Source organism: Belonocnema kinseyi, chromosome 1 (assembly GCF_010883055.1).
Source record: "Belonocnema kinseyi isolate 2016_QV_RU_SX_M_011 chromosome 1, B_treatae_v1, whole genome shotgun sequence".
NCBI classification, from domain to species: Eukaryota; Metazoa; Arthropoda; class Insecta; order Hymenoptera; family Cynipidae; genus Belonocnema; species Belonocnema kinseyi.
Genome location: NC_046657.1, coordinates 96,512,863 through 96,532,010, shown reverse-complemented (window position 1 = coordinate 96,532,010; position 19,148 = coordinate 96,512,863). Strand labels below are relative to the sequence as shown.

Genomic DNA, 19,148 nt, shown 5'->3' with positions numbered 1-19,148 from the left:
CTTCTTCCGTCCTAGCCTTCTCCGCCTCTTCCTCAAACCTTTTATTCTCTTTCTTTTGATAACACAATTCAGTATACTCTTTCTTTTTTTTCCTATATTCTTTCCCATTACTTTTTTCTTTTCTCCATTTTCTCAATTCCTTTCTGACCTCCTTTTTTTCTCTTTGCAGTCCTCATCCCACTCACTTCTATTCCCCCCTTTACTAACTTCATTATTATTTGTGCACGCTAATCCTATTTTTATTTCTCCTATCATTTTTTCCATCTCCTCGTCCACATTTCCCTCTCCCATTTTGATATTTCTTATTTTTTCTCGAAACTTTTTTTTTCCTTCCCTTGACCAATCCCCTTTTCCTACACTTTTTACATTTGCTCCCCTTTTACTCATATTGCTATTCCTTTTTTGTCCCTCTAATGTCACTATTAAGGGAAAGTGATCCGAATCAATATATTCTCCTACTTCTAGTTTCTTAACCTTCTCTCTTACCTCATCATCCACTATCACATAATCAATTACCGTTCCCCTTTCACTTCCTGAGCGTGTATATTCTCCTTTCTCATCCCCTTCTATATTCCCGTTTAAGATATACCATCCCAACTCCTCCAAGCAATTTAACAACTTTTTCCCTCCCCATTTAGTACCTTATCTTTGGATTTTCTTCCTTTTTCTTCTCCCCATTCCCTTCCTCCTCTGTCTTCTGTTCTCGCATTGAAATCACCACCTATTATCATCCTAATCTCTTCTTTATTTTCTTCAATCATTTCTCTAATCTCCTCTGCTTTTTCCTGCATATCACCGTTCACATAAATCCCCACTACCTTCCACTTCTCTCCTCCTATCATAGCCTCTTCTACTATTACTCCTTCTTTTTGTTCATTCCTGTCTTTTTTATCTTTCCCTGTTATACATTCATTCCTTACTCCCATCGCTATTCTTCCCATTGCCCTGCCCTTTTTATTCTTCCTCTTTGCATTTTGCACTTGCCATTTGTAACCACTTGGTAACCTTCCCCGTACTCTTTCCCATCCCTTTTCATCTAACCACGTCTCCATCATTATGACTACATCCCATTGTGTCAAATTTCTCATAAACTCCTTATCCTTTCTCTCTAATCCTGCTATATTCCAGTAACAAATCTTCCATTCTTCCCTACTTTCGTTTCTTATCTTTTTTTCCTTCTTACTATTTCTTATTTTCCTATCTCTCGTTCCTTCCTCTTCTAGTTTTCCTGCACCTCATTTCTTACTATCTCTTCCCTTTCTTCATCCTAATCCCACCATACTCCATCTACCTGAATTCTCCCATTCTTAAACCATGTTCTCTTTCCCTTTTTTCTTTCCTCTTCCGCTATTTTCCTTAATTTATACTGCATCTTCCTTTCTACCCATGTCAAATCATCCTCCATTCTCTCCGGACTACCATATAATAACCTCTTCTTTGTCATCACCTCCCTCTTATGTTCCCATTTCTTTAGTTTCACCAGTACATTATCTCCCCTCTTCTCACTTCCCTTCCTATATTCCGCATTTCCTCTATCTCTACCTTAGCATCAATCCTTTTTAGTACTTCGTCCACCCCTTCCTTCAGCTCCTTCCCCTCTAATCTTATACCCTTTATCACTATGTTCAATTTTCTTTCTTCCCTCTCTTTCTTCTCTATTCTTTGTTCTATGTTTCTCAGCCTTTCTATCTCCTTATTCCCACTCTCACCCCCACCGCAATTCCCGTTTGAGCTTTCAAGTTTCTTCATCCTACCTCTTATCTCCTCTACCGTTGTGTTATTAATTTCTTCCTGCTTCTCTAGTTTTTGCTCCAATGACTCCATCCTCATTTCCAACTTTTCCCTGATTTCTTCCCATTTTTTATTTCTTTCTTAACGTCAGCCATTTCCCGCCTGAGTTCCTTCTTTAATTCCTCTCCCCTTCTCTCCTGCTTTTCTTCATAAATCCCCATTACCTCTATCAACACTTCTCTAATTTCCTTTAGCCTTTCTTCTTTCATCGACATTTCATTTTCATCTCCGCTACCGTCGGCACCCTCCCTGTTATCGCTTTTCCCTACCAAACTCTGCTTTTCCGGCGGCGATCTAAACATTTTCTGGTATTTTATACTTGCCCCGATATCTTCCTTCTCTTCACTGCTTTTCCTCTCCCCTCTCTTCCTTTTGATAAATGCTTCTATGGACCCTACGCTTTTTGCTCTCAATCTTTCCTTTTCTATAGTTTTTTTATACTTCCCCCTTGCCTTCCTTTCCTTTATCTCTTTCGGCGCACTGAAGACTTCCTGCTCTAATTCTGTTTCTTCCGAGGAGATACTCGCTCCACTAGCCATTAATAAAATTCAAATTTTCCCGCCTTCTATCTTCCCTGCCTCTATCGTCGCTGTCTGTTACCTGTCACGCCTTTCTTTGTCGCTACCCAACCCTGCTATTACCAATCCGTTAACACCGTCTTCCCACCCTGTCACAAATCTCCAAACAAACTTCCACACAAATCTGTCTCAATCCTCCAAAATATCTACCTCCCCTTTGCAATCTCACAATCCCTCAATTAGATCTCTCACCTCCACACCCTACCACACACTTCCACAATTCACTCACCTCAAATTTCATCACAATATCAGAAAAACTCAGCATCCACAATTCCCAATACTTTACACTTTCATGCCGGAAACGTAAGTCCTGCAGTCTTGATTCCCTCTAATAAAATTACGCGAGATCAACAGTTCTCATACGAGAACTCAAAATGTAAACTCAAATAACACGAAATGTCCAAAAATAGTCAAATTTCGAAAAAATGAAACTTGTGCTGATTTGTTCTCGACAAATGCCCTTATTTTTTCGAAATTTTACTATTTTTGACATTTTATGTTTTTTGACTTTACTTTTTGAGTTTTCGTAGGAGAAATGTTGATCTCGCTTAATTTTGTTAGATGGAATAAAGATTGCGTTTGTCGAGCACAACTTAGCACAGCTTTTATTTTTTCGAAATTTCAAAAAATAATAAATTTTTTTTTTTTTTTTAACGGTTAGGTTTTTGGAATTTTTATTTCTTGCACAAAATTGCGTATACTTCGAACCGCCTAGCACAACCTTTCTTTTTACTCTAGAAAGAAGTTGCGGATCTAGCAAAAAAAAACGTTTTTCAAAAATTGTGTCCGTAATTTTTTATTTGGAAAAAAATATTTACGGAAAAAATGAGCACAAGTCTAGCACAATTTAGCACAACTTAAATTTTTTAGAAAAAACAAGTTTGCAGATCTAACTTCCGGGACATCACGAATGCGGGAAAAATACAAAGACCGAGCGTGAAGCGAAAGATAAATTAATTATCGAGCCCTAGGCGCGCTTAAAGTTGCGAGCGGACAGATTTTTTAAATATTACTTCAAAGCAAAAAAAATCATTTTAGATTGAAAATCTCAGATTTGTTGAATTTTCCAAGAGGATCAATTTGTGATGATTCAGCTTTTAAGGTTCAAAGTTGTCCAATTTTAAACCTACACTGTAAAAAATATTTCTTGTAATTTTACCACTTCCTGAGATTTACAATTTCCTGAGAGAAATGTGTAATATTATAAAAATAAACTCTCATATTATTCTATTACAAAAATAGCATTTCTTCGCGTTTATAAAAATTAAATTGGATCGAAGTCGACTTCTGCATGCCCATTAGCGTCAATATCATGGATTTCGTTAATTGCATGATCGGTCGCTGCTTAAACATCATTTGTTTTATGATGTAATTTTTTCCGAAAACGATTTTATTATAAACCCAGAGCTGAATAAAACAGCACAAAGTGACACAACAAAAAACATTTCGACAAACGCACGTTCGCGCAGTTATGGCTGTTATGGCTGTTATGGCGAATGGTTGACGATTCCCGCCGCGTTCACAATTTTGATTTTCTGCTTTCAGCCAGGACTCGAGTTTAATTCTATTATTGCCGAACTTCATAATTTTTCTATTTATAAAATGTTCCTTAAGCAATATTTTTATACATTACACACATATAATTATTCTCTTAACTTTATTAATTTAGATCAAATATATACGTATAAAAAAAATTAAATTCATGTTTAGGATTTTTACCATTCTTAAGAACACTTTTACCAATTTTGAATATAGTTTTTCCAAAAGTTTGGAATTTTGCAACAACCTTTTGTTTTATTAAGAAAGAAAGTGCACAATTACTACATAAATTATCGATATTCCTAAAATGTTGTACTTTTACAACCGTGAAGAAAATTCACTACGTTAGAAGTAAGCCACTTTATTTCTGACTCTCAACGTGATAGATTCGAGAAGTCAAAATGTACTTCTACTTTGTTTTTTCTATAGTCCCATACTAGGAGTGGTAACATTACAAATTCATTCGCAACCCTAACCTTCAAGTTGTATTATCCCCATACTCCAAGAGTAATAGTACAGAAAGTTTTCTGTGTAATTTTACCAATAACAACCGTGAAATTTTTTTAGTTTTTTATAGTGTAGGATTGTAAAATTTGTTACACCTAAAACAATTAAATTATAAATGTTTAACTTTGAAATAATTAGATTTAAATATGATTTAGGTTACAGTTGTAAAATGTAAATGGTTCAATTTGGAACATTGATTTTGTAAACTTTCATCTGTAAACCTTTTGAATCAAAATGCAAACATTTTAGATTTAAAACTACTTAACGCCGAATACTTATATTTGAAATGTTTATTTTTTAAAGGTGGAGCTTGAAACGTTTCAATCTTTATTTTGGATATATATACTATATCTTTAATACTAATAAAAAATCTCATTAAAAAAGTGTTTACAAGCTATTGTGCTCCAAACCTTTTCAATGTTAAATTTTCAGCTTATTTTCAAAAATCTTTTAATTAAAAAGTGTTTGCTGCTAAAGGCTTGCAATGTAAATTTCTTAATTTTACATTGTGCAAATTTCAAATTAATAATTTATAAATGATACCTCTTGGATAAATTAGACAAGAGAAGCGTCTTTCATACGATTTTTACAATAATCTAAAATTTTAAATTTCGTTACAGGTCGCAGCTCTAAGGGAGGAATTAGAAAAAGAGGAATTTTACGTAGAATATCTTGAAAGGCTGTTGGCAGATGTTGAGCGCCACAAGCAGTTGGCGAACAATTCAGCCTCATCGGCAGAGTCCAGAGCCTCCGGAACCGAGTCTCCAAGTCACAGCTTTCACACCGCGGAAAATAGTCTCAACGATTCTGCGATTCAGGATAGTGAAACCTTACCAACAGCCCTTCCAGTTCGGGAGGACATCAGTACTCTACAGGATAAGTGCGTTTCAGAATTAAGTTCCACATTGAATTACCACCGGAGACCGAAGAGCGAAATTCCCAGGAGTCCTGAGAAAGTGCCTGAGTTTAGGAGGAACAGCAACCCGGATGTTCCGAGCAATTACGTTACAGTAATCGAAGTCACTGGAAGTTCCAAGAAGGATAAAAACGAGGAAAGTGTTAAAGAAGAAGATGAAAAAGGTTCGAAAATTTGATATTCAAGATCTCTATCCCTTAATCCTAAATCTAAAGCTAGAAACCGAAAATCTATGTCTAAACCCATTGTATGATTTGGTCCCTATGCTGTCACATTCACAATCTGCAGGGATTTTTAAGATTTAAAAGTATTTTAACTAATTTAGGAGATTTTAAATGATTCATAGGAATTTTTTTATACATACATAGGAGTTTGACTGAAATTAATTAATTTTGGCGAAACTAAGTAAAAAATCGTGATATAGCTTTGCTTTTAAGAAAGCATAATACTTTTTGATAACAAGTGATTTTAAGTAGTTTCATATCAAATAAAGTTCTGTCAAAGAGACTTTAAAGGATTTTAAAAGACTTTAAGTGATCTTAGGATTTCTCAAGAGATTTTTAAGGATTTCAAAAAATTTGAAAGGATTTTAAAAGAATGCAGAAAAATTGAACGATTTCAAAGGAATTTAAAAGATTTTTTTAAAAATTCACAAAAGGTTTAAGGATTTGCAAGAGATTTGATTAAATTTTAAGGCAGTTTAGGTGATTTCAAAGAATATCAAGCGAGTTTATGCGAAGTTATTGAAAAAGATTTTAATTAATTTGAAGGGATTTCAAGGAATGTAATTTTTTTATATTTTAAGGATTTTAAGAAAATTCAAAGGATTTTAATTAACTGTACTCAATTTCTAAAATTTTAAATAATTTTAAAGAAGTTGAAGGAATTTAAAAAAAAACTTCAAGAATTTCTGAAAATTCAAGTGATTTTAAGGAATTACTATAGGGACTTGACAGGTTTTAAGATTTTCTTTTAAAGGATTTAAAAGTAATTTTAAAAAGTTTCAAGATTGACAAGGAATTTTTAAAGATTTCAATCTATTTTAAGAGATTTCAAGCGATTTAAAAAAATTGAATGATTTAAGGATATTCAAGAGATTTTAAGGAGTCTAAACAAATTTAAGGATTTTATGAGATTTTAATTAATTTGAGTCAATTTGGAAATTTTTAAAATGATTTCAAAGAAGCTGAAGGGAGTTCAAAAAAATTCGGAGGACTTTAAGGATTTCTAAGGACTCGAGTGATGTTAAGGAATTAGGTCCTGGAAGCTGGAATTACAACCTTGTCATATTGACATGGGCACTATGCTATAATTTAGTGCTTATTTAGTGCTAATTTATGCTCCAGGAAAAAAAATTTTGTGCCCGGTAATTTTGGCCAAAAACATGTAGTAATGCTAGCTTCAGCTAAAGTCACAACTCCGCTATGTAAAACTCGGAAGCTATTAGTGTTATCAAATTCTCCTTTGCGACGGAATTTAGTGCTAATTAAGTGCTCCGGATTTGTGCTATTCAAAAAATCCGGGCACATTTTTTTACCAATAACGTGTAGTAATGCTAGCTTCAGGTGCCTCTGGTATGCAAAACTCGAAAACTATTAGTGGTATTCAAATTCTTCTTTGAGCAGGAATTCAGTGCTAATTAAGTGCTCTGGATTTATGCCTTGCAAACAATCCGGGCATTTTTTTTACCAAGAACGTGTATTAATGCTGGCTTCAGGTGACTCTGGTATGCGAAACTCGGAAACTATTAGTGGTATCAAATTCTGCTTTGCGAAAAAATTTTGTGCTAATTAAGTGCTAATATATTCTGCAAAATCTAAATTTTGTGCCCTGTAATTTTTACCAAAAACATGTAGTAATGTTGATTTCAGGTGACTCTGATATTTGAAACTCGAAAACTATTAGTGATATCAAGAACTGCTTTGCGCAGGAATTTAGTGCTAATTAAGTGCTAATGTATTCTGCAAAAACTAAATTTTGTGCCCGGTAATTTTGATCAAAAACATGTAGTAATACTGAGTTCAGGTGACTCTGCTACGTCAAACTCGGAAGCTCTTAGTGATACCAAGATCTGCTTTGCGCAGGAATTTAGTGCTAATTAAATGCGGATATATTGCGCATTAAATTCGTGCACAAAGCAGATCTTGATATCACTAATAGATTCCGAGTTTCACATAGCAGGGTCACCTGTAGCTAGCATTACTACACGTTTTTGGTAAAAAAAGTGCCCGAATTTTTTGAATAGCACAAATCCAGAACACTTAATTAGCACTAAATTTCTCCGCAAAGAAGAATTTGCTACCGCTAATAGTTTCCGAGTTTCATAACACCAGAGTCACCTGAATCCAGCATTACCACATATTTTTGGTAAAAAAAAGTGCCCGGATTTTTTGCATAGCACAAATCCAGAGCATATAGTTAGCACTAAATTCCTGCGCAAAGCAGATCTTAATATCCCTAATATTTTCCGAGTTTCATATAGCAGTTACCTGAAGTCAGCATTACTACATGTTTTCGATCAAAATTACCGGGCACAAAATTTAGTTTTTGCAGAATATATTAGCACTGAATTAGCACTGAATTAGCACTAAATTCCTGCGCAAAGCAGATCTTGATACCACTAATAGTTTACGAGTTTCGCATATCAGGGTCACCTGAAGCTAGCATTACCACACGTTTTTGGTAAAAAAAAGTGCCCGGATTTTTTGATTAGCACAAGTCCAGAGTACTTAATTAGCACTAAATTCCTTCGCAAAGGAGAATTTGATACCACTAATAGTTTCCGAGTTTCGCATAGCGGATTTGTGGCTTCAGCTGAAGCTAGCATTACTACATGTTTTTGGCCAAAATTACCGGGCACAAAATTTTTTTTCTGCAGCATAAATTGGCACTAAATAAGCACTAAATTATGGCATAGTGCCGACGTCGATATGACAATGTTGTAATTCCAGCTTCTGGGACCTTAAGGAATTACTAGGGACTTGGCGGAATCTTAAAGTATCTTTTTAAAGGATTTAAAAATAATCCAAAAATAGTTCAAAAATATGTAATGATTTTCAAGAGATTTTACGACAGTTTTAGTGATTTTAAAGAAATTCAAACGAGTTATTGAAAAGTTATTAATAAAGATCTAATGAATTTCAGGAGATTTCAAGATATTTAAAGAAATTGATTGATTTATGGATTTTGTAAGAGATTTTAAGGAGCCTAAGAAAATGTATAGGATTTTGGATTTAAAAAATTTGAATTAATTTTTGTCAATTTTATAATATTTTAAATTATTTCGAAGAAGTTGAAGGGAGTTCAGCAAAATGCAGAGGACTTTAAGGGAATGTGACACAGCTAAATACCTATATCACCGACCACAGTTTTTCAGTTCACTGAATGTTTTTTTGAACCTAAGAACTTTTTTTGTAAATAAAATATCGAGCTGAAACTTTGGGAAATGTATTAGAGTGCAATAAAGTAAGTTTAGGTACTGCATTTTTGTAGGAATTTCACTGAAAATTATTTAATCTTTTTTCTGAACTTTAACATTTTTTTAACGTTCGAACTTTTTTTTATACATAAAATATCGGTCTCAAACTTTGAGAAATGCAAGAGCCGAAAGAAAACTACGTTTAAGTACAAAGCTTAATAATAAAAGATGTAAAAAAATATATTTCAACAATCAATTCCAACGGCATCAGCCGGTAACGTTGTACACGAAAATACGAAACCTGGCGGCCACTAGACGAGGCTGTAGAGGGTTCGTATTTTCATGTACAGCGTTACCGGCTGATGCCGTTGGAATTGATTGTTGAAATATATTTTTTTACATCTTTTATTATTAAGCTTTGTACTTAAACGTAGTTTTCTTTCGGCTCTTGCATTTCTCAAAGTTTGAGATCAACCTTTTATGTATAAAAAAATTTCGAACATTCAAAAAATGTTGAGGTTCAGAAAAAAGATGAAATAATTTTCAGTGAAGTTCCTACCAAAATGCAGTACCTAAACGTACTTTATTGTACTCTAATACATTTTCCAAAGTTTCAGCTATATATTTTATTTACAAAAAAACTTCTTAGGTTCAAAAAAACATTCAGTGAACTGAAAAACTGTGGTCGGTAATATAGGTATTTAGCTGTGTCACATGCCCTTAATGATTTTAGAGAAATCTTACGACATTTCTAAGAATTCAAGTGATTTCAAGGAATTTCTAGGGACTTGGTGGAATCTTAAAGTTTCTTTTTATAGGATTTAAAAATAATTCAGAAATAATTCAACAAGGTTAAAGGATTTAAAAGTCATTTTGTAAGATTTCAAGACAATTTTAGTGGCCTTCTAAAAATTCGAAGATTTTAATGATTTTTAAGAGATTTAAAAGATTTTAAGAGATTTGAAATAAGTTGAGTCAATTTTGAGAAACTTCGAAATATTTTAAACTATTGTAAAGAAGTTGAAGCGATTTAAAAAAAAAATTCGGAAGAGTTTAAGGATAATCATGAAATCTCCAAGAGTTTAAGTGATTTTAAGGAATAACTGGGGACTTGATGGGATTTTAAAGTTTATTTTTAAAGGATTTAAAAATATTTCCATAAGTTTTAGTGACTTTAAGGAATGTTAAGCAATTAATTAAAAAGTTATTTGAAAATATTTTAAGTTATTTTCAAAAATTTAAAGATTTTAAGGATTGTCAAGAGATTTAAAGGAATTTAAGAATATTTGTAAGATTTTACGTCATTTAAATTAATTTTAGTCAATTTGGAGATACTTAGAAAGATTTGAAATTATTGCAAAGAATTTGAAGGGATTTAAAACAAATTCGGGGAAGTTTAAGGATTTTTAAAAAGTCTTATAGGATTTCTAAGAAGGATCACAGTCTTTGATCATTTTTGTTTTATCAAAGTGCAAAATAATCTCTTGACATCTTTGAAAAACACACTTTAACGAACTAACAAAATTCTAAATTTTTGACCGCTAACTATCCCAACAATGCAACCTAACCTCAATCACGGAACATTATATTTTTTTTCCTAGGCGTTTCCAAAAGGTTTATAAAGTTTCCAGAGGTTTCAAAACATATCAAAGCATTTGAAATACTCTAAGAAATTAAAAAATATTCCCAGAAATTATTGATTTATTTCAATAGTTTGAAGGAACTTCAAAGACGTTAAAATATTTTAGGGCATTTTAAAAGATTCCAATGCATTTTCAAGCGATTTAAAATCAAACAATTTCAAGGGATTTCCAAGGATTTCCCAAGGGATTTCTGGACTTTTTTTCAATAATTTAAGGGATTTAAAAATTTGGAAGCCATTTTAAAGAATTTCAAAAGATGTGGAAGGATTTTACAGTACCTGTAAGATTATAGGATATTTTAAAGGTATTTCATAAGATTGCCGAAGATTTCAATGACTTTTTGGTGTTTTAAGAGCTGTCAAGCTATTTGAATCATTTTTTCAGGATTTCGGAAAGTATCATCAGAATGCATAGAATTTTATAATATTTTAATGGATTTCAAAGAATTTAATCACATGAAATCAGGAATCTCGTAGGGTTTCAAAGATTTCAAGAGATTTTCAAATATTTTTTACAATTCATTTGGACTTCGACCTGAATTGTTATCATTTTATTTGGAATCATTTTACTTTGAAATCTTCTAAATTCAGTGGATTTTTAAAAAGTTTTTCTTTAATTCATCTTGCCGTATTCAAAACTCACCTTAAATTCTTAGGCATTCCATCAAATTCTTTTAAATTGTCTTTAATTTTTATAAACTTATTTCGAACTTACTCATTTAAATGAATTTGTTCATATTTTTGAATTGTTCTTAATTCACTTGATTGTTTTTTTAATTCAGTTTGATTTTGCATGAATTTCATCAAATTCTTTTCGTTTCTCTAAATCAACTTAAATTTGTTTGTAATTTTTTTGGTTAGAAATTAGTAGGGTTTCAAAGAATTAAAGAGATTTGAAATTATTTTTTGGAATTCACCTTGAATTTTTATTAATTTACCCTGCATTCTTTTAAATTCTTTGGAATTCTCTTGAATTTTTGTAATTCACTTGAATTCTTCTAAATTTACTCAATTCCATCTAATCAAAAGATTTTTTTAAAATTTTTAAACGTTTTTAATTCATTGATCCTGAAGTATTGAACCTTACTTCGAATTCTTAGTCATTTCCTTAAATTCTTTTGAATTCCTTCGAATTTTTCAACCCTTATTCCAAGTTTACTGAATTTAATTAAGTTTTTTTATATTTTTAAATTGCATGTTTAATGTTCGAAACAAGCTCAAGACTGTTTTAACATTGTTTGAAATCAATTGGAAAACGTTTCAGTATATTTGGAACCAATTCAAACTGGTTCAGTCCGATTTGAAATGGTTCAAATTGTTAAAAACGTTCTTTTTTTTAAACAAAAAAAAAAGATTTTGAAGATTAAAAAATTTTAATCTTTAATTTTGAACGGCAAAAATAAAAGCGGCTTTATTTTTGACTGGACATTTGCTAAATTCTTAATAGAAAAATCAATCTACTCAGTTCAATCACAAAAAAAGAAATTCTGAAGTTATCTGTTGTCCAAATTTCCTTAATATGTAAGTTTAAGTTCATCGTCGAAGAATAGCGAGAATATACAAGGGAAATCCAATGGGATTTATCAAAATAAAATGGCACAATTTACTTATAATTATTATAAAATACATTAAAAAGCAAGAATGGATTGTGATTACCGTTCAATTGATTATTTATTCTAAAAACGCTGTTCATAGTAGTTTATTGAAACTTCCAATTCTAGCCTCAAATTTTGCTAACTACTTAGGTAAGTAATTTAATAGTAACTCATAAATTTAATTTGTCAATAAAATTAGTCAGTATGCTTTAAAATTAAATATTATCAATTTGCTTGCAAATTCTACTGGTTGGTTGTAAATTTGGATTTAGAATTCATCTTAATTCAAGTTAATACATCAATTGAAAAAAGTATTAAAAAATTTTCAATTATTTTTTGGTTACAAATTTTATTATTTGGTTGAAAACCTTATTGTCTCAAAAATATTTTTAAATTATTATTTCAACTATTTTGTTAAAAACTCGTCTTTTTCATTCGATAATTTATCATATTAATTATAAATTTAATCTTTCTTCGTTGGCTAACAAATCATGTCTTTTGGTAGAAATTCGATCTTTTTTGGTTATAAGTCGAAATGTTTGTGTGAAAATTAGTGTTTTTTCATATGAATTCAATTGTTTTTCATTTATAATTAAAACATTTCTTGGTTGAAATATCAACTGTTATATTCTTTGATAAGAATTAATCTTTTTTGGTAGAAAATTAGTATATTTTTCGATTTTAAAATTCAAGCATTTTCAAGAAACTGGAAATATTAGGTTAACCAAAAAAAGTGACTTCTGGTCAAAAAGTATAATTGTTGATATTCTAACCAAAAAAGATTCTAATTACAAATTGAAAGCAATCGAAATAATTTAAAAAATAAACGTCTTTTCAATCAAACTGTTGAAGCTTCAACCTAAACCGATTAAATTTCAACCATAGTTTCATTTTTGCCCAGGAAAGATGAAATTTACAATTAAAAAGATATACTTTCGTACCAAAAAGACGAATTTTCAAGAAAATAGTTTAAATGTTAATTCAAAAAGATTTTTCATTCAAGAAAGGTAAAAATGTTAACCAAACTGTTAAATTTTCAAGTTAAACAGGTAAGTTTTCTTCAAAACAGTTATATTTTTAACTCGAAAATATAAATTTTCAAAAGAAAAGTTAATTTACTTAATTCACTTAAAAAAGTAAATTGATAATATTAATCTTATTAATATTCATAATATTTCATATTAATGTATAATATTAAGTCTTATGCATACTTACTCATTTTTATTAAAAATTAAATTCATGAGTTACTATTATAAATTATTTGCCTAAGCAGTTGGTAAAATTTAAGGTTAGAATTGGAGGTTTCAATAAACTACTTTGAATAACTTTTTTATAATGAATAGTCAATTGAACGGCAAGCTTATATCTTATAAACAATGTTTTTGATATGTCACTAGCACAATACTGCGATATTTAATTAAAAGCACAGCGAAAGCAACCGTCTCAGTAATGGAAACGCAATTGCACAACTCACGTTTGAATTGTCCGAAACTGAGACAGCCAGCGACAACTCGTCCCGGTTTAGGCAGCTTAGCCGAGAATTTGTCGAAATGCGGGACATTAAAGTATTCATAACTTGTCGAATGAAATCGCAAAAAAGTTATATATTTTATTCTTCAAAGTATTAGAAATGTACAAAAATATTACTTTTTCTAGAAAGATAAACGTTTATTTGTCGGCCTGCTGACCTTAAAAAATTGACTTGCTTAAACTTCCATTATTTTAAAGAATTTTTTTACAGCTATCTTTTACAAATTACTATCCATCCAAACCTTATAACTAATCCGCTCGCTTCTATATCCTAACCTTCCTCGTTGCGCCTCGCCTCGCACGCATGTCTCTCTTTCCTCGTTACGCCTCGCATTGCCAGCCACGCCTAATACTTAACTACTATTTACAATATTTACAGTTTTCTTACATCTACTTCCTCTCCTATTTACAAACTTTCCTTCTCCATTCCTCTTCCTCCTTCCTTCTCTTCTTCTCCATCTTACCCAACACCCCCTTCACCCATGCTACAGCTCCTTTGTCGCCCCTTTCATGCAACAATACCTCCATGCTTATCCCACTCCTTTCCACCTCTTCACATTCCTCCAACCAGTACTCAACTTTTTCATCCCTCTTCCCGCACAATTCACACATTCTCTTCTCTCTAGAAAGCCAGAACCTATTATAATTCTCCATGCAACCGCATCTCATTCTCGCTATCAAATCCTGACTTTGCACCACTACGTCTGTTCTCCTTCTCCCACCAACACTCCCTAACCAGCTTACTTCCCCCCTCTTCCAAAAATTTCTCCTCATATTTACACGTTTGACTCCCTGTTATAATCCCTAAACTCGTTCTTCCTGTCTCCCTTCTGACAATATATTTCGGCGTATTCCTTGCCAACCCCAGAGTCCACTTGACATACCTCTCCTGTATCCTATTTACCTCCTCACTTACTTTCCAACTTTCTCCTTACAAAATCATCTGCGAACAACTTCTTCCCCAGCCCCCGCACCTGCCTCATCACCACATTTGCCCTTCTCAACCTTTCTTTTATATGACCATCCACTTCCCCATTCCTTCGAAACAGGAAGCCCAGGTACACAAATTCTTTCACCTCCTGTACCGCTTTTCCCTTCCACTTCCACTCCCCTCCCCCATCTCTCCCACCACCTTTCCTGAACACCATAACCTTTTTGACCCCATTTGACTCTAACCTATTCTTGTCCAAGTAACGTCTCAACCTCTTTATCATCTCCTTTAAAGCCTCTTCACTCTTTGCTAGCAGCACTATTTCATCTGCACATGCGAGTGACCGTATCCTGAGTCCTCCTACCACTCCGGCCGCTAGCTTACTTTCCATATCCGCGATCAAAATTGCAAAAAGCGTTGAGCTAAGCGAGCACCCTTTCCTCAACCCCCTATCCATCCAGAATCCCTCAGAGATTCCCTCCCCTCCTCTCACCCTGTCTTTCGACTCATCATACACCTCCCTTACCCTCTCAATTAGGCGCCTCTTAACTACCCTCTTTTCCATTGCCTCCAAAAACCTCCCCTATCCAGCGAAAAGAACGCGTCCTTTAGATCTACAAGAAATACGTACACATTGGCACCCTTTTTGGTTAATTCTCTATCCACTACGTGCTGCAAGACGTAAATATTGTCAATAGTACTCCTTCCCTCCCTAAAGCCCACCTGCGTCTCCGGCAATATTCCTTTCCCCTCAACATCCTTGCGCAGCCAATTTGCCAACACCATCGCGTATATTTTGTACGCAGTGTTCATTAGCGTAATTCCTCTATAATTTTCCTGCCTCTCCCTATCCCCTTTCTTATACAGTGGTACGACCAACTCCTCCCTCCTCCGTCTTGGGAATCCCTTTCCCCTCTATAATTTGTTCACTACCCCCTTAAGCCTCTGCCTTACCTCTTATGTGCCAAACATCCACGCTTCGTTCTCTACCCCGTCCAGTCCTGCTGCCTTTGATTTTCTCAACTTCCTTATCTGCTTGTCTATTTCCTCGTCATTCAGCTTCTCTCCATCTACCTCCTTCGTTCTTCTAATCCCCTCATCTCTCTTCCGTGTATCTAACCCCTGAAATGAATCCTTAAAAAATTTTCTTCAATCGTCGCTCCCTATCTTCTCACTCATCCCCACCTACGTTTCCTAAACCTATTAATTATCTTCCACACGTCCCCTTCTGTCTTAAAACTTCTCAACTCCTCTTCCATCTCTTTTTCCTTTTCGACTCCCTCTCAAAGCTTACGTTGCCCAACTGCTTCTGATACTTCTCTATCGCCTCTCCCGTCCATGACACCCTCTCATTTGGAGGAGTATTTTTTATTATTTTTTACTAAATGTATAACTTGTCAGAACAAAAATAAATAGTGGTAATAAATTCAAAAGAACTTAAAAAATAATAGAACATTTTTACTTTTGTAATTTATGTCGGTAAAAGTAAATGTTTGTCTTTTACTTCTAATGCAGATTCTGAAAAAGCGACGAACGAAGATGGAGACGGAGATGGAGATGGAGAAGATGGAGACGCTGAAGCGTCAGAGGAGGAGCCTTACTATGATTCCGTACCTCTGGACCCAACTGGAGAATATGTTTACATAGATTCAAGAGTTCCAGTAGTTAGTAACAACAATGGAAGCAAAGTTCCTGTGCGGAGGCCGCCTTCGCTTCCGGAATCCCCTGGGAATCAGAGTAACTACGTCAACATCGACTACTTCATCCAGTAAGTTTTACTAAGACGTCTTGGTGTCTCCTGCTTTCCATTTTTAGTTGCAGGTTTTGCCCCTCTTTTATTTTAAACCTACCTCCTCTTCCTCTTGGTCATTCAGCTAGTAAATTTGTTTTCGTATCAAATTTTTGGTTCCTTAGACACAGGGCCGCAATGGATAGCGAAGATGAGGAGGGTCCGAGTCCTGCTCCGCCGATCCTCCTCAGGGCGCTATCGACCGATAATGAAACCGGAAGCAGCGATGCAGAGCCTTTGAGCTTGAGTGAAGGAAGTCTTGAATCACCAACGCCGACGACTCCTAGAAGGCAAGAAAAGGGGAAAGAAATAGAAGATGACAGGACGTCGATGGTCAAGTGCATTGTTAATTCCGTTGTCGAGAGCGAAACCATTTATGTCGAATGTCTCAATGTTATGTTGCAGGTTTGTTGAATTACAAATGGATTAGGGTTATTCGTCGATTTTAAGTCTAGATCTGTATTTAGGTTCGATCTTAAAATCACTTAGGGTGTCTACCCTACCTGGAAAACCTGGAATTGTCAGAACATTTTTATATACCTGGAAGAACCTGGAAATTTCAGGGCATTTTTTGAGAGCGTGCTTCATTATTTTAAATTACAATATTAAATTGAATAAAAATGATTCTTCATTTGTGAAAGTAGATTTATATTACTGTTTTGAACTATTTTTTTGAAAATTCGTTTTTTCTTTAGTTTGAAATCAATTTTTTAAACTGAGAATTCAACTATTTTGTTTATGGGTATAAATTAATTGGCCTTAGTAGAAAATTCAGGTATCTGTTTGAAAATGTGTTCTTTTTGATAGAATCCCATTGTTTTTCGTTAAAAATTTTAATCTTTTTTAGTTGAAATATTAACTAATACATTTTTGATTCCGAATTCATCTTTTTTGAATGAAGATTTAATTACTTGGTCTAGAGTTACTCTTTTATTAAAATTTAATGTTTTGTTGTTTAGGATTCATTTAATTTAAATTTTCATCTCCTTGGTTAAAAAATGAGCTATTTTATTGAAAATTCGTTTTTCCGTTGGCTGAACATAATTTTTTCACTTAAAATTTTATCAATTCCAGTTGCAACTTTAACAATTTTTTTGACATTTTTTAAAATTATTTTTTGTACTGAAAATATAACTATTCAATATTTGATTAAAAAATGATATTTTTTAGTTGAAAATTTTGACTTTTGGTAGAAATTAATCTTCTGGGCTGAAAATTAATCTTTTGGATGAAAATTGATTCTAGTTAAAGACTCATCATTTTAGTTGAAAATTCATCACCTTATTCGAAAATGTAATTATTTCGTTAAAATTAGTTTTGTTTTTGTTACAAATTAGTTTCTTCAAACCGGAAAAAAAACAACTATTCTAATTGAAAATCACATCATTTTAGTTGAAAATTCAACTCTTTGGTTGAAACTTAATTTTATTCTTAAAATTTAACTATTCAATTGTTGATTGACGATTTACCTTCTTAATTTCAATTTCATGTATTTTCTATCAAATTTGTCTTATTTGGTAAACATTTAGGTTTAAAATCAATTATTTCACTTAAAGATTGAACATTTCAGTTGAAAATTCATCTTTTTTGTTTAAAATTCAACTATTCCATTTTTTTATATTATGGTTTGGCTAAATAAAATGTATTAAATAATTTGATGTTAATTGTTTTTTGTCTGCTGGTCTAAATTTAATATTTTTTAAATATTGATTTTAATTTCTAAACTGTGAAAAAATGTCTCTCAAGCTCCGCTGGGATCCGAACCCAGATCTTTTGGATCGCCTGTCTGATGCTCTTACTCACTAAGATACAGAGAAACAAGATTAATTTCTTCGCAATCCCTACTAGTTGAATTCCGACGTAATTCCTGCTACTTGTTACAATTATTTTTTAAACATTAGGATGATTTTATATTTTTCGATATTATTGTTTTGATCAGGTAGAATGTATGTAATAATTTGGTGTTAATTTTTTAGCCATTTTTTCACAGTTTAGAAATCAAAATAATTCTTTAAAAAAATATCGATTTTAGACCAATAGAAAAAATATAAATAATTATCAGTTTAGCTTAAAATCCATCTGTTGTTTAATAATAAAATTGCTTGGTACAAAATTGAACTCTTTTCTAAAAAATGCATCTTTTCGTTAGAAGTTTATCTAATCCAGATGAAGATTCATCATTTAGTTAAAAATTCATTAGGTTCGATGAAAATTGAACTTTTTGGTTGATAATTGATCTCTTTTAGTTGAAAATTAAACCGGTTTAATAAAAATTCATGTATTGCAATTAAATATTGATCATTTTAGTAATTAATGTGTCTTTTTGATTGAAAATAAAACTGCTTGTTAAAAGTTAATTGAACCCTCAAACGGTACACTGGTGCGGATTCGCACCCGAAGTTTTTTTCATTTTGTTGGCATTTACGCAAACACAGCTGCAGCGGATTATCCCCACATATATTAAATATGCGTGATATATGCTAGTTGTTTATTATATTTTTAATATATTAAATAATTAATATTAACATTTCAAACAAACCAATTCACATCAGCACCGTTTGAGGGTTAAATTTGTTTTCCAAATAAATCTGTTTTTTTTTTGTGTGAAAAAATATTTTTTTACTGAAAATTTAAATATTCTATTTTTGATTGGAAACTGATCTTTTTTATTTCAAAATTGACGGTCCGAATTCTATAACCCCGTATAAAATTTGTCGTCTGGGAGTGAGGAGGCCCCTGAACGTCGCTTAAGGGCATGTGACACAGCTAAATACCTATATTACCGACCTCACTTTTTCCGTCCACTGAATTTTTTTTGAACCTAAGAACTTTTTTTGTAAATAAGATATCGAGCTGAAACTTTAGAAGATTTATTAGAGTACAATAAAGTACGTTTAGGTACTGCATTTTGG

The 19,148-nt window shown here is 32.6% G+C and overlaps 1 protein-coding gene across 2 annotated transcripts in view; it reads left to right on the top strand.

Moving 5' to 3' along the window:
- Positions 1–19,148, top strand: part of LOC117180487 (active breakpoint cluster region-related protein) — a 53,037-nt gene that overhangs the window by 7,954 nt on the left and 25,935 nt on the right. Inside the window, exons 2-4 of one of the 2 annotated variants that reach the window (XM_033373060.1) lie at positions 5,036–5,495; positions 15,963–16,215; positions 16,362–16,641. In XM_033373060.1, the coding sequence (XP_033228951.1) occupies positions 5,036–5,495; positions 15,963–16,215; positions 16,362–16,641 (993 nt within the window). Of the gene's footprint in view, positions 1–5,035; positions 5,496–15,962; positions 16,216–16,352; positions 16,642–19,148 lie in introns of both variants that reach the window. The other variant, XM_033373012.1, reaches the window with a different exon arrangement.